This window comes from Lissotriton vulgaris, chromosome 1_1 (assembly GCF_964263255.1).
Source record: "Lissotriton vulgaris chromosome 1_1, aLisVul1.2, whole genome shotgun sequence".
NCBI classification, from domain to species: Eukaryota; Metazoa; Chordata; class Amphibia; order Caudata; family Salamandridae; genus Lissotriton; species Lissotriton vulgaris.
The window spans coordinates 1,806,029,576-1,806,042,262 of NC_141685.1; the positions used below are offsets into that span (position 1 = coordinate 1,806,029,576).

At 44.9% G+C, this 12,687-nt stretch overlaps 1 protein-coding gene across 1 annotated transcript in view; it reads right to left on the bottom strand.

The window, feature by feature from the left end:
* Positions 1-922: 922 nt before the first annotated feature.
* LOC147751240 (sodium-coupled monocarboxylate transporter 1-like) overlaps positions 923-12,687 on the bottom strand; it is a 127,560-nt gene continuing 115,795 nt past the window's right edge. The window contains exons 13-15 of the mRNA XM_086919127.1: positions 11,052-11,155; positions 8,630-8,724; positions 923-2,691 (exon numbers count right to left, since the gene is read on the bottom strand). Coding sequence (XP_086775253.1) covers positions 2,560-2,691; positions 8,630-8,724; positions 11,052-11,155 — 331 coding nt within the window. The 3' untranslated portion in view covers positions 923-2,559. The remainder of the gene's footprint in view (positions 2,692-8,629; positions 8,725-11,051; positions 11,156-12,687) is intronic.

The window sequence follows — 12,687 nt, forward strand, 5'->3', positions numbered from 1 at the left end:
GGTCTGCGGTGGGGGAAGTTAAAAAAAGGTAAACTTACCTTGAGGCCGGGTCTCGCGTCTTCTATGCTCCTGCCTACGACAGGAAAAGGAAGCAGGTAGCCAGGCTCCCTCCCCTAAACCAACTACAACTCTGCAATGCAGCGTTGTGATTGGTCTGAGCACCACCACATGGCTCTCAGCCATGGAATGTAGGGGTGGGCATGTTCTCCATGCAGGCTGTAATGCAGCCTGCATGGAGAACACTGTAAGTGCGCATGATTGGTTTGGGTCTGAGAGGCCGACCAAATTGCCATTGCACACTTGGGAGTGGGCAAACTACTCTTCCCCTGCCTTCCTCTGTTAGCAGAGCAGCCCCTCCCACCCACCCGCTCGCAAAGGAAACATAAAATGGTAATAACTGAAAGTTATTACCATTTTATGTTTTTGCTTCTCTCACGGCCAGAAAGCAGTGGGGTGACGGTCCTCCGCCATAGTTGGGGAGCCGCCACTGTATATAACCACAAAATCGCCTCAATGCCAGTATCAGCGTCTTATATTTAGGTGCAGTGAAAACAAATCACATTTGTGCCCTCAAAGTGAATTATTTCAGAAAATATTTGTTTTTCTATACGGTTTAAATTATTGTAAATCCATGATGTTGTACATTTTGTTGTGGCAAAGTAATTCATCCGTGTATATCAACGATAAAATAAGACGTTAGGGCACCACCAGCAGGGAGCAGCAAGGAATATTCGAACGCTGCAAAAAGAGCATGTTTTGGCGGTGAGGAATCTGCTAAATTAATGTTGCCCATTGCCCTGCGTGCCGAAATTCCTCAGCTAATTCATGCAGATGTGAAATCTTCAGAAGATGCAGTGTACATGACCGTGCAAAAATGAAACCCGACATTTCTTTTTCCTATAACATACAAAAGTACAATGTGTACCAAATATGATTTTAATAAAAAATACAACATATTTCAAAAAATGTTTAAAACATTTTGCAACTGTAGAAATTACTGTTAGAGAGATAAATCAAGTTGTCAATTTTTTTTAAAGGCACTCTAATATTTGAAACAGAAATGTAATTAGTATTTTCTAACATAGAAACACACTTTATTTAATCCGTATACACGTGGGATAAATTCTACAACTGTAAGTAATTCGAATTTTGGAAATATGGAGTGCTACTTGCAGCAAGAAAATTCTTGGCTGGGAAATGACTGGTGAGTAAAACAGGTCTATAATGCAATATTTCCGGTAATTTTAGTTTCTGAGCTTAGAGACCAATCAGGATGTAGAAAACAACAGCAAACAGAAAGGTCCAACTTCACAAATAGATTGCTTGAAGAAGTGGAGTCTTGGTTGTGCTGCTCTTACACTTCGATGTGATTTAAGTTTAATCGATGCTGTTTCTGTGCCGCTGCAGTCTGCATTGGGGATTTTTTTATCTACTATTGATATGTATTTTTATTCTAGCCTTGGATTCACATTGCCCTTGGCACTGTTGCCCAAGACGGATGCATGCTCCTCTCTCTCTCTAAGAAGTGATGGTCCGCACACAGTTTCAGGTAAGGAGTACTTAATTAGGTAATTACAATAGATTACACATCCTACTTATATTGCCACCTAAGTGGCTACTGTTGGCCGATAGAGAAGCTGTAGTCCAGGGGCTGGTGTCGGCAATTGGGTATTTCCTCCGCAGGGCAACAGATCAGCCCTATGTCCCATCCCCATACTTGCCAATGTGAACACAAATCTCACCATGTGAGGGGGGCAGGGCCTTGGAGGGGGCCTTGTGTTGAGAAGTACCTAGGAGGCCTTTTTGCCCCCACCCTGCCCCAAACACCCTCCTCCTGCTCCAAATAAAATAGCATGTCCATGTTTTTTCACACTCCTTAATGGGTGTCGGCAGCCCAAAGCCTCGGAAAACGATCTGGAAATCCACTGTTCATAGTGGTTTTTAGTTCATGCTCCCTGCCACCATGTGAAGTCGGCTCCGCACCAGGTGACCATGTGATGGGAGCCGCTATGGTGTGCCACACTGTGGCACCCACTGTGAGAATTGGCAGGTCTACATCCATTCTGACGTTATTGCCACATTTGAAAAGAAGAGTATGAGCTTTGGCACGTCTTCAGTGCTAAGCAGTATAATGCAGGTGTCCAGTGTGTAGGATTATAGCACAATCATCAGTGTCTTTATGGGTCTTCAGAGCTCCTTTAACGCGGTATGAAACCGTATACATTGAATATATTTGATGTATTATCGTTAGAAAGGGAGACTGCTTCAATAACATGTCCAATCCTCATTCGGTCTGCTGCACCAACATTGGCATTTAAATGCATGCCAATGATAACAATGAAGTCATATTTAGAGGCAAAGAAAGTGGATTTCAATATCTTAATACTGGCATCTTCTCCTTGGACTCCAGATTTGTAAGGTAGCAAGTGTACTAATTTCCACTTAGAGGCAACATGAGTACAACCACATATCGGTTAACAGGAATCCATCTAATTCTGGTTTCTTGAAGTGAAACGTCCATTGGCGCCCTCCGTAGCTGCTGCAGGCAGATCTGATCGCTCATTTGTTGACACCATTAGCCGTAGGAGCCTCTTCCGTAATGTCCATCTCATAGCTGCTGAAGGCCGGGTTGTCAGTCCCATTTTCTGTGACAGGGTAAGGGGTCCAATTCAAAACCTTCACTTTCTCCTCCTGAAAAGAGTTAAGAGGAGCAGGCATTAATTAAAGTCTACAGATGTGGTTTGTTAAAAGTCATGCAATACCACCCTGGGTTTCACCTTGATTTTCATGGGATTTACATGAAATGAGACATATAAAAAAGTCAGAAACATCTCCTTCAAGGGCATAACAGTTTCCTCTGACTTAAGTACACACCTTATAGATGTTGAGAAAAAGTAGTAAGAGGAATTTGTGCAAAAATATAATTTTATACTTTTTCTTTCAGAAAACTGTGTGGAGACTAGGCTCTTTGTGAGATCTTAGTACTTCAGACTTCAATAGCATTAGCATTATCTTGGTTCCCAAAAATTCATATTTTTTGACTTTCCGAGATGATGTGATTTTTGAAGCTCGGTGTCTAATGTTGTATTCAAGCCATCTTGGATTTAGGCTGTTCGAACACAAACATTTCTAAATTCAGAGGCACATTATTTGATCTTTCGACTAGCACAGCTACTATTAACTTAACATATAGTTTCAGAATCATAAAATATACTTTTTTAAATTATGGAAAATAGTCTCCAATATGCACCGAAAACAAATATTGCAAATTCCCCCTGTGATCTTCAACACGCTGAAAAATATTAAAACCTATTATATATATTGTTAGTGCTAAATAATTGAAAAAGTGTAATTCTAAAGCCACATTGAATACGTCAATGATACTGAGAAGCTATTTCTACTCGTATTTTGCTCTGCTAAATGGATGAATTCTCATCTTTTGTTAATTCCAATGTTTTCCTACGTCATCCACAACACCTGATTGTTTTTGAGTATAGATTATTTGAAAACGAATGACAAAATTAATCTAGTAATTATTATTATATTTATTTTTTTACATAAAAACTATTTAAACACCAACTGGAGGTCAAAAGAACATGTTTTGGAGGAATTTGGAGTTTTTTCAACACATCAGCATTACAATGATGGGCGGATGATGTGCAGTTTCAGAGACCCCGTTGGACCGTCGGAGGAACTGCAATCCCTACAATTGTGGCAGTGCCCACTCAGGCATCGCTGTAGGATGTCCTTTTCCGCCAGCAGTTTCATGGCGGTTAACCCTCCATAAAAAGGCAGGCTGAAAGTGACTTGGAGGTCCCTAGCAGGGTCCCCTTCCCACGGGCCTCTGCTATAGGCCCTGACATATCCCTGCACCATGTCGCAGGCACCGCATGGTGCCTGCCACATAGTGCAGGGATATGTGAGATGTGTTTATTTTGTACTGCAGCATGTGCTGCAGCCCGCAGCACATGCCGCAATACAAACTATACACATTGTGTCCACCTTGAAGGTGGTCGCACATAATACAGATGGCGGGACCACCAACAGCTAGTCCTGCAGCCCCATTCCCGACAGGATGGCAGTCGGACTAAAGTCCAACCGCCATCATGATGAGCCTCTAAATTCCTAAAAGAAAGATTAAGCCATGAAACATTTTGATAGCCAATCTCTTGGGGGAATTTAGTCTGATGGAGATATGTTCTACAGGACCAAACACAACACCTAATAAGAGGTTCTGATGGTGATAATACAATCTAGTTATTATTGCTTCTGCACACATGCCAGAATCTCCCGTACCCCTTCTGCATCCTTGTCGTAATGTGCACCAATAGTCAAGACTCCAAATATGATAATCCTCAATGTCCCAGACCCTCCTGGTTTATGGCCTTTAAAGCCCCACTTGCATTATGGTCTAGTCCCTGGTTGTGTGTCCCTTGAATGTATGCCCTTGTGCTCCGCTACTATGAATGGTAGCCAGCACATTCCAAAACATTTCAGAACATTGTTAGATCATTCCTTATTCTTCCACTCACTCTAAGTGATGTAGTCAAGTCAAGTCAAGTCAAACAATTTGTATAGCACGCTACATACCCAGAGGGTCTCAAGGCGCTTGAAGACGGGTGGGGAATTACTTGTCGAATATCCACGTTTTAAGTTGTTTTCTGAATGCTAGGTGGTTCTGAGTAAGGCGAAGGTGAGTGGGAAGTGAATTCCAGGTTTTAGCTGCCAGGTAGGAGAAGGATCTACCTCCCATGGTGGTTTTGTTGATGCGGGGTACAGTGGCAAGGGCTTGGTTGGAGGATCGTAGCTGGCGGGGGGGGGGTGTAGAAGGACAGTCGTGAGTTGAGGCATTCGGGTCCGATTTCGTAGAGTGCTTTGTGTGCGTGGGTTAGGAGCCGGAAAGTAATCCTCTTATTGACGGGGAGCCAGTGGAGGTTTTTCAGGTGACCAGAGATGTGTTCTTTACGTGGGATGTCTAATATGAGCCTGGCTGAAGCGTTCTGGATGCGTTGGAGTTTTTTCTGGAGTTTTGCGGTGGTACCGGCGTAAAGGGTGTTTCCGTAGTCCAGTCGGCTCGTGACCAGAGCGTGGGTGACCGTTTTTCTAGTTTCGGTGGGGATCCAGCGAAATGTTTTTTTGAGCATGCGAAGAATGTTGAAGCAAGATGAAGAAACGGCGTTGACTTGCCTGTTCATCGAGAGAGAGGAATCCAGGATGACGCCCAGGTTCCGTGCGTGGTCCGTCGGGATGGGTGCTTTTCCAAGGGCCTCTGGCCATCAAGAGTCATCCCAGGCGGAGGGGGAGGTGCCTAGGATGAGGACTTCTGTTTTGTCTGAGTTCAGTTTCAGACGGCTGTGCTTCATCCATTCGGCTACTTCTTTCATTCCTTCATGCAGGTTGGTTTTGGCAGTGTTCGGGTCTTTGGTGAGTGAGAGGATCAGTTGAGTGTCGTCAGCGTAGGAGATGATGTTGAGGTTGTGTTGGCGTGCGATGACCGCGAGGGGGCTCATGTATACGTTGAAGAGGGTGGGGCTGAGTGAAGATCCTTGTGGTACGCCGCAGATGACTTCAGTGGCCTCTGACTTGAATGGTGGTAGGCGGACTCTCTGGGTTCTTCCGGTGAGGAACGAGGTGATCCATTCCAGTGCTTTTCCTTGGATTCCGATGTTTCTGAGGCGCTGTAGAAGGGTGCTATGGCAGACTGTGTCGAAGGCTGCGGAGGGGTCGAGGAGGATGAGGGCGACTGTGTCTCCATTGTCCAGTAGAGTTCGGATGTCGTCTGTTGCTGCGATGAGGGCGGTTTCAGTGCTGTGCTTGGCTCGGAAGCCGGATTGTGAGGAGTCGAGGGATTTGTTGGTTTCGAGGAAGGCGGCGAGCTGGTTGTTGACCGCTTTTTCGATGACTTTGGCCGGGAAAGGAAGGAGTGAGATAGGGCGGTAGTTTTTGAGTTCGGTGGGGTCAGCTGTGGGTTTCTTCAGGAGGGCGCTGAGTTCCGCATGTTTCCAGCTTTCCGGGAATGTTGCGGAGTTGAGGGAGCAGTTGATGACGTCTCGGAGGTGCGGTGCAATAATGGAGTCTGCTTTGTTAAAGATGTGGTGAGGGCATGGGTCTGTGGGGGATCCTGAGTGGATAGAGTTCATCAGACGGATGGTGTCCTCAGTGGAGAGTGGCTTCCAGTCATTGATGATATTCAGGGGGGGTGGGGGTCCTGCAGGGGGTTGGGTGGGTTGGTCTCCGGGTCGGTTGTCGAAGCTGTTGTGGATGTCTGCGATTTTGTTGTGGAAGAAGGAAGCTAGGGAGTCGCAGAGGGCTTGGGAGGGGGTGATGTCGTTGGAGTTGGCAGATGGGTTGGTAAACTCTTTGACGATGTTGAATAATTCTTTGCTGTTGTGGGCGTTGTTATCTAGTCGGTCTTTGAAAGCGGCTTTCTTGGCTGACCGGATTAGTTGGTGGTGTATGCGGGTGGCGTTTTTGAAGGCGTCCTTGGTTCTGGTGGTTGGGTCTTTTTTCCAGGCCTTCTCAAGTGAGCGACAGAGTTTCTTGGATTTCTTAAGATCATCGTTGAACCAGGAGACCTTCTTGCTGGCTAGTTTGATTTGTCGTTTTTTCAGTGGTGCTAGGATGTCGGCGCTGTTGGATAACCATTGGGTGAGGTTGGTGGCTGCTTGGTCGGGGTTTGAGGAGTGGGCTGGGGGGTTTTGAAGAAGCGATGAGGAGATCTGGTCAATGGTGATTTTGTTCCAGTTTCTTTGCAGAGTGGGTTGAGGATGGTTGTTGGAAGTGGTCTTGTTGTAGGTAAAGTGAACGCAGCTGTGGTCGGTTCAAAGGAGAGCCGTGGTGTGGCCGAAGGATACATGTTTGCTGGAGGTGAAGATAGGGTCGAGTGTGTGACCTGCGATGTGGGTGGGGGTAGTGACAAGTTGTTTAAGTCCGAGGTTGGCGAGGTTGTCCAAAAGGGTGGTGGTGTTGCGGTCGTTGTTCTTTTCAAGGTGAAAGTTGAGGTCGCCCAGAAGGATGTAATCCTCGGAGGGGAGCGCGTGTGGAGTGATGAAGTCCGTGATGTCTTCACTAAAATGTGCGCGGGGTCCTGGTGGCCTGTAAAGGAGGGTGCCTCTGAGTGTGGTCTTGGGGTCGATGTGGATCTGGAAGTGAAGGTGTTCAGAGCTGGATGAGATGCGGAAGGATTTCTTATGGACGATAGCGATGCCTCCTCCTGTGTGGCCGGAACGGTCCTTGCGAATGATCTTATAATCTTCCGGGATGGCAATGGTGATGTCTGGGGCTGATGAGGCGTTCATCCATGTTTCTGTTAGGAAGGCGACGTCCGGAGAGATGGTGTCTAGTAGGTTCCAGAGGTGGATGGCGTGTCTGTGGACCGAGCGGGTGTTGAGCAGGATGCATTGTAGGTGGTTGGGGTCGGATATCTGTTGTGTGTTGGTAGATGAGGAGTTGTTCTTGGTGCCGTCGAATTTGCAGGAGTAGCAAGAGAAGGGTCCATGGGTGTGTCCAGGAGCGGCTTGGGCTCAGTTGGGGGAGCGGCCGGGGTTGAGGGCTAGGAGGGTGGAGGAATCGTAAGTAATGCGGGGGGTGGGAGGTACGGGGGCCAGGGGGACTGGCGCTGGGCGCGGTCCAGGCGCGGACGGGCGTAGACGGGCTTACCTTTGGCGCGTTGGGACATTGGGCATAAATGGATAGTGGGGGGGCGGAGCGTGGGATGGGCAGCAGCTGGGAGGCGCTGACGGGAGGAGTGGCGGACCAGGGAAAACAAACAACAAAATGGAGGGTCAAAGGCCAATAGAGACAGGGGCAGCAAATTCGTAGCAGCGCTGAGTGTGCAGGCTAATTGTAGGTAAACACACCAGCCTCAGACTATCAAAAAGAATTCAGCCGGTCTCAGTAAGGTCGCGCTAATAATTATTTAATTAAATTAAATCGTGCGGCGCTGCGCGAGCAAAGCGCTTCTAGGCTGCGAGGGTCAGTAAAACACGGCTGAGAATGCTTATGGAGATAACAATACCGCCAGGAGACAGAGCGAGGCAGCAGCAGATCAGCAGGAGCGTGGGGGAGCGGCCGATCTGGATGAGGGTCCAGGCGGTCACAATCTGTTCAGGGGAGACGAAGGGTATAGATTGTGGGTGGGAGGGGCAGCAGCTGGGAGGCGGTGACGGGAGGAGGGGCGGACCAGGGGAAACAAACAACAAAATGGAGGGTCAAAGGCCAATAGAGACAGGGGCAGGAAATTCGTAGCAGCGCATAGATTTTAATATTCCATCCTATCAGTCTTTAAATATCAGCACTTTTCAAAGGCATAACATTGGGGAAATGATATAAGAATGGGGGCTGTTTTGAGCTTCACTTTAATTATGTAAATTTACAGTATTTTGGCAGGGGACAGCTGTTTTCTTACATCACTATTTTTAGGCAAGGTTTTTCAAATCAAAGACTACTCCTGTTTTCTTGCAGATTTGGAACCTTATCTCTCAAAACAGGGCTGTTCACAGAGATTTGCCTGACAACACTCACTATGGTGATGCCTTCATTTCACTAGGATTTCATTTTTATAGATCAGCGTATCATCTGCCTTCTCAAATGTGGACGTGAATAAAGTCAGTGGGGTGGTTGTACTTACTTTGCTGCCTCTACAGTACGAAATGAAGTCATAGATGTAGCTGAAGTCCCGTTTGGTTAGGAGAAAGTCTGGATTTACTGTTTGCTTCAGCCCCCCTGCAAAATAAGCATCATAATGATATGATTATATGAATTCATAGTTATAAAGATATGTACCAAATTCATTCTATGAACCTCAAATCATCAGCATAAACTATAGGGTCGACTCATACCATGAACTAAGAAGGCCCACCAAACAAGCTTTATAGCCAAGAGAAACGTTTTGGAACTCAGGCAACTCAGAAGACTTCTCTCCTGCGTAACCCCACATATACACAGCCAAGTATAGCAATATTGGTTAAAGAAGATCACCTGAACTTTCATATATTGGCCTTTTAAAATACTAGTGAGACAGGCTCAACGAAGGTAAAACAGCATCCTATAACTAGCCTGGCTAATACAGATACTTATGTATGTGGTGTTGTGCACAGGACTTTAAATGGAGTGAAAAAATCGGTGGCCTCTCAAAGGGGTGTGGCCAATGTGATTAGGGCTTGGTTTAAAAAAGGAAAGCTAAAAATCTGTTCTTAAAATTACACCTACAACAAGCCAGGACTTTTGGCTTTGCCAATGGTTGTTAGTTGCATAAGATAAATGAGCAACAACTATTGCTTCTTGTATAGAATATTGAAAATTCTACCGTTCTGAAATTATGAAACTGTGACTGTGAGTCTTTGAAGTTACATCACCGGCAATGAAGGATGGCACTGCTGCAGAGTTTAGATTTATGTTTTTTCACCCTGAGGCTGAGGGCAAAATGGAGAGCCCAATAGGGATCCCTCTCTGCAAATGCCTTTTAGAACTGCGGGGGCTGAGCACCGGCAAGACCCAGCCCACTTAAAGCCCTTGTTGTACAAATCAAATACCCTCAAGGGTCTGACTGAGATGCCATTCTATACCTAGACAAAAAAATAGCCCCTACCGTTACCAACAGAGCTCTTCACTTTGCAAACCTCTTAAAACACTCCACTCGTCTGGAAGAAACCACATACCAATTATTTTTGGGATGAGAAACTTCCTCTCCAGGTTGGTTTAGTGTCCTGAGTGTAGTAATTATTTTAAAGTCCTGCAAAGCGCTTTATACAGGGTGGTCACCTTAAGGTCAGGAATTCTTACTCTAGTACCGCTAAAATTTTAAAAATGCAAACTGTTGCAAAAAATAAGCTTTCTCTATACAGTGCATGTATGAGATAAAAAATGATATGTGTCTTTAGATGTAAGATAATACCATGATGAATTTCAATAGACACTATGAATCAGTCAGCAGAAAAGCGTTGAGAATAAAATTCTATGTTTGCATTGTTCAGCATTCCGTCCATCAATTGTTTCTTTTGCATATGTTGCCCTAAGTGAGAAGCGTATGCCCAGACGTGGGTCCTGTGCTCACTACACCGCTGGATTCAAGCTAGCCTTGCTAATGAGGGGTGAAACTCCGAAACCGGTCATAGGATGTTCGTTTCCAGTCCACGGAGGACCTGGCCTGGCAGTTCAGGCTGGACTGTACCCATTGAGCACAGGGTCAAGACTGATTTGCATATGGCTTGGTTCAAACTGGAATGGCATGGTGAACAAAAAAAACGATGGATTTAGGCCCAGATCTCTGTACTGAGGTGAATATATGACATTGTTCTGCATTCTGTCCATCAACTGTTCTTTTTGCATTTGTCACCCCGAGTGGGACGGGTATGCCCAGACGTGGGTCTTGTGCTCTCCATGCCACTGGAATCAAGCGATCCTGGCTGATGATGGGTGAAACCCCAAAACCAGTCCTAGGATGCGTGTTTCCAGTCCAGGGAGGACCTGGCCTGGCAGTTCCGGCTGAACTGGTACCATAGGGCACAGGGTCAAAACTGATTTGCATACGGCTGGGTTCAAACTGGAATGGCATGGTGAGCACAGAAAACGATGGCCCAGATCTCTGTACTGGGGTGATTGTATGACATTGTTCTGCATTCTGTCCATCAATTGTTCTTTTTGCATTCATCAGTGAAACAACATCATGGCAGGAGTCATATCATACCTGAGACTAGTGCAAAGCTGTCTTATGCCAAATGCGAAGGCTTCTGGGCAAAAAGGAACCCAGTCAATTGCAGGGAGTTAGCTATTTTTAACCAGTCTCAGGTTGTGAGTTTCTTTGTACACGATATTGTCTTGATGCTGTGACTGTGAGCAGTTGGTGTAATCGAGTGTAACACTCTCTGAGACAAACTATTTGGAATTTGTCTCCAAAGATGGAGAAACACAATGTGGCAAAAAGTGCCCTCTGTGTGGTCATGCAGCAGAAAGTTTTGTGCCGGCCAATTATGTTGGCTGACAACACAGTAGATGCAAATCAAATGTCGCTGTAGTTGTATTAAATGGACAGTCCGGCGGACATAACATACCTGTGAGAAGGCTGGCAATGACGCCAACAATTACTGCCACTAAGGTCCCCAGGGTGCTGAAGTACAGGTAGGACAGTGAGTACCAGCTATCGGCCAGAGCAGGTCTGGAAAAGAAAGAGGATGCACGTCAGCACTTACGACTGCCAGCACTTACAACTGCTTTCCACATAGATGCAGACAGCTAAACCAAGAGGATTTCAAATCATTCAAACTATGATGTCAGAGTCAGCTTACGTCTCATGAACTTTCTGGTTTCTAAATACAAATAGAAACTCAACTTTGTTAAAAGTATTATTATGACACTAGGAGTGTGAATGAAGAGGGCAACCAAAGGTAAGACACCGGTATTTAATGTGAGCTGTAACGTTGATTAAATTAATCTGTGTCTCGAAACAATACATTCACGACGAATTACACTTTGTCGTCGCCCAAAATCAATCCCTTTTGGAAGTGCATTTTTATATTTTCATCTTCAGTGTGAGGAGTCCTATGTATTTCTTTTTTTAATCAACGACACCATAAATGCCCATATCAAAACAGGACTGAGTGTTAAAATAATTATTTATACATGTTTAAATCTATATTACTTTTTGTTGTGAATCAAAGAATTAATAAACATGATAGCCACGTTTTTGATTTAGGAGATCTTATTTCGTATTTCAAGACTTTGAGGAGATAAGTGAATACGTGGAGCCATTAATACATGTGCGCAGAAGCATGAAGTGTCCCAGGAATGCTCACTTTGCTCTCGATGTATTGATTCATGTGGGAATCTCTTTCATAAAATCTATACAAAAAAGGGAAACATTTTTACAACTAATCTCAGCTTCAAAATGAACCCGTGGTAACTGGTGACCAGTGTTAAGTGGTAAATTGTTTCTTCTGCAGCTTCAGTCTCTACTATGTTCAACCCATCTTTTCCAAATTCCTGTGCTCCTCTTGTCAAGCACACTGAGGCCTAAAGATGTTACTATAATTTTTGATCGTTTCATTATTCGTGCTGTAATACACCAAACACAATTCAATCAAACCACTGAAAATCCTTCCTCCCAAATTTCTCTGAGCAGTACTTCATGTAGCTACACTGATACTATTTGATCAATATGAAATGGAATATCAGGCCTCCCTAGATAACACTCATAAATTCTGGGGGCTATTATGTTTTTTTATGGAGAGAATCAACATGTGTACAAAGTAACCCTGTATACCATAATATAACCCTATGTTCCCCTATATAGTAGGGGTTCAAGACATACTCACTGAACTCCCTTAAATTCCTTGTTTTAGAATCGTTCCTACATTGGCAATAATTTTCTACTTAACCCAAAAGTATAAAGCTAAAACCCTATATTGTCGCTTAACTATGCAGCTCATGGGCAAACAGCTGGTCAACGCTAGAGGACAGTGATGGTGCACTAGACACTCAGACTAGAGTTGACCATGAGCCCTAATTCTTTGCTCTCAATGAAGATAACAACACTAACTGGCTGAATCGCCGTGTGTAAAATGTAGTTACATTGAGATTAATCTTCCACTTTGGAAAGATCCATTTTAGCTCTTTTTTGTTGATATGCTGCTCCAGCAATCAGACCTTGCAACCAAAAACCGCTTACAAAACTGTCTTTCAGACCTAAAA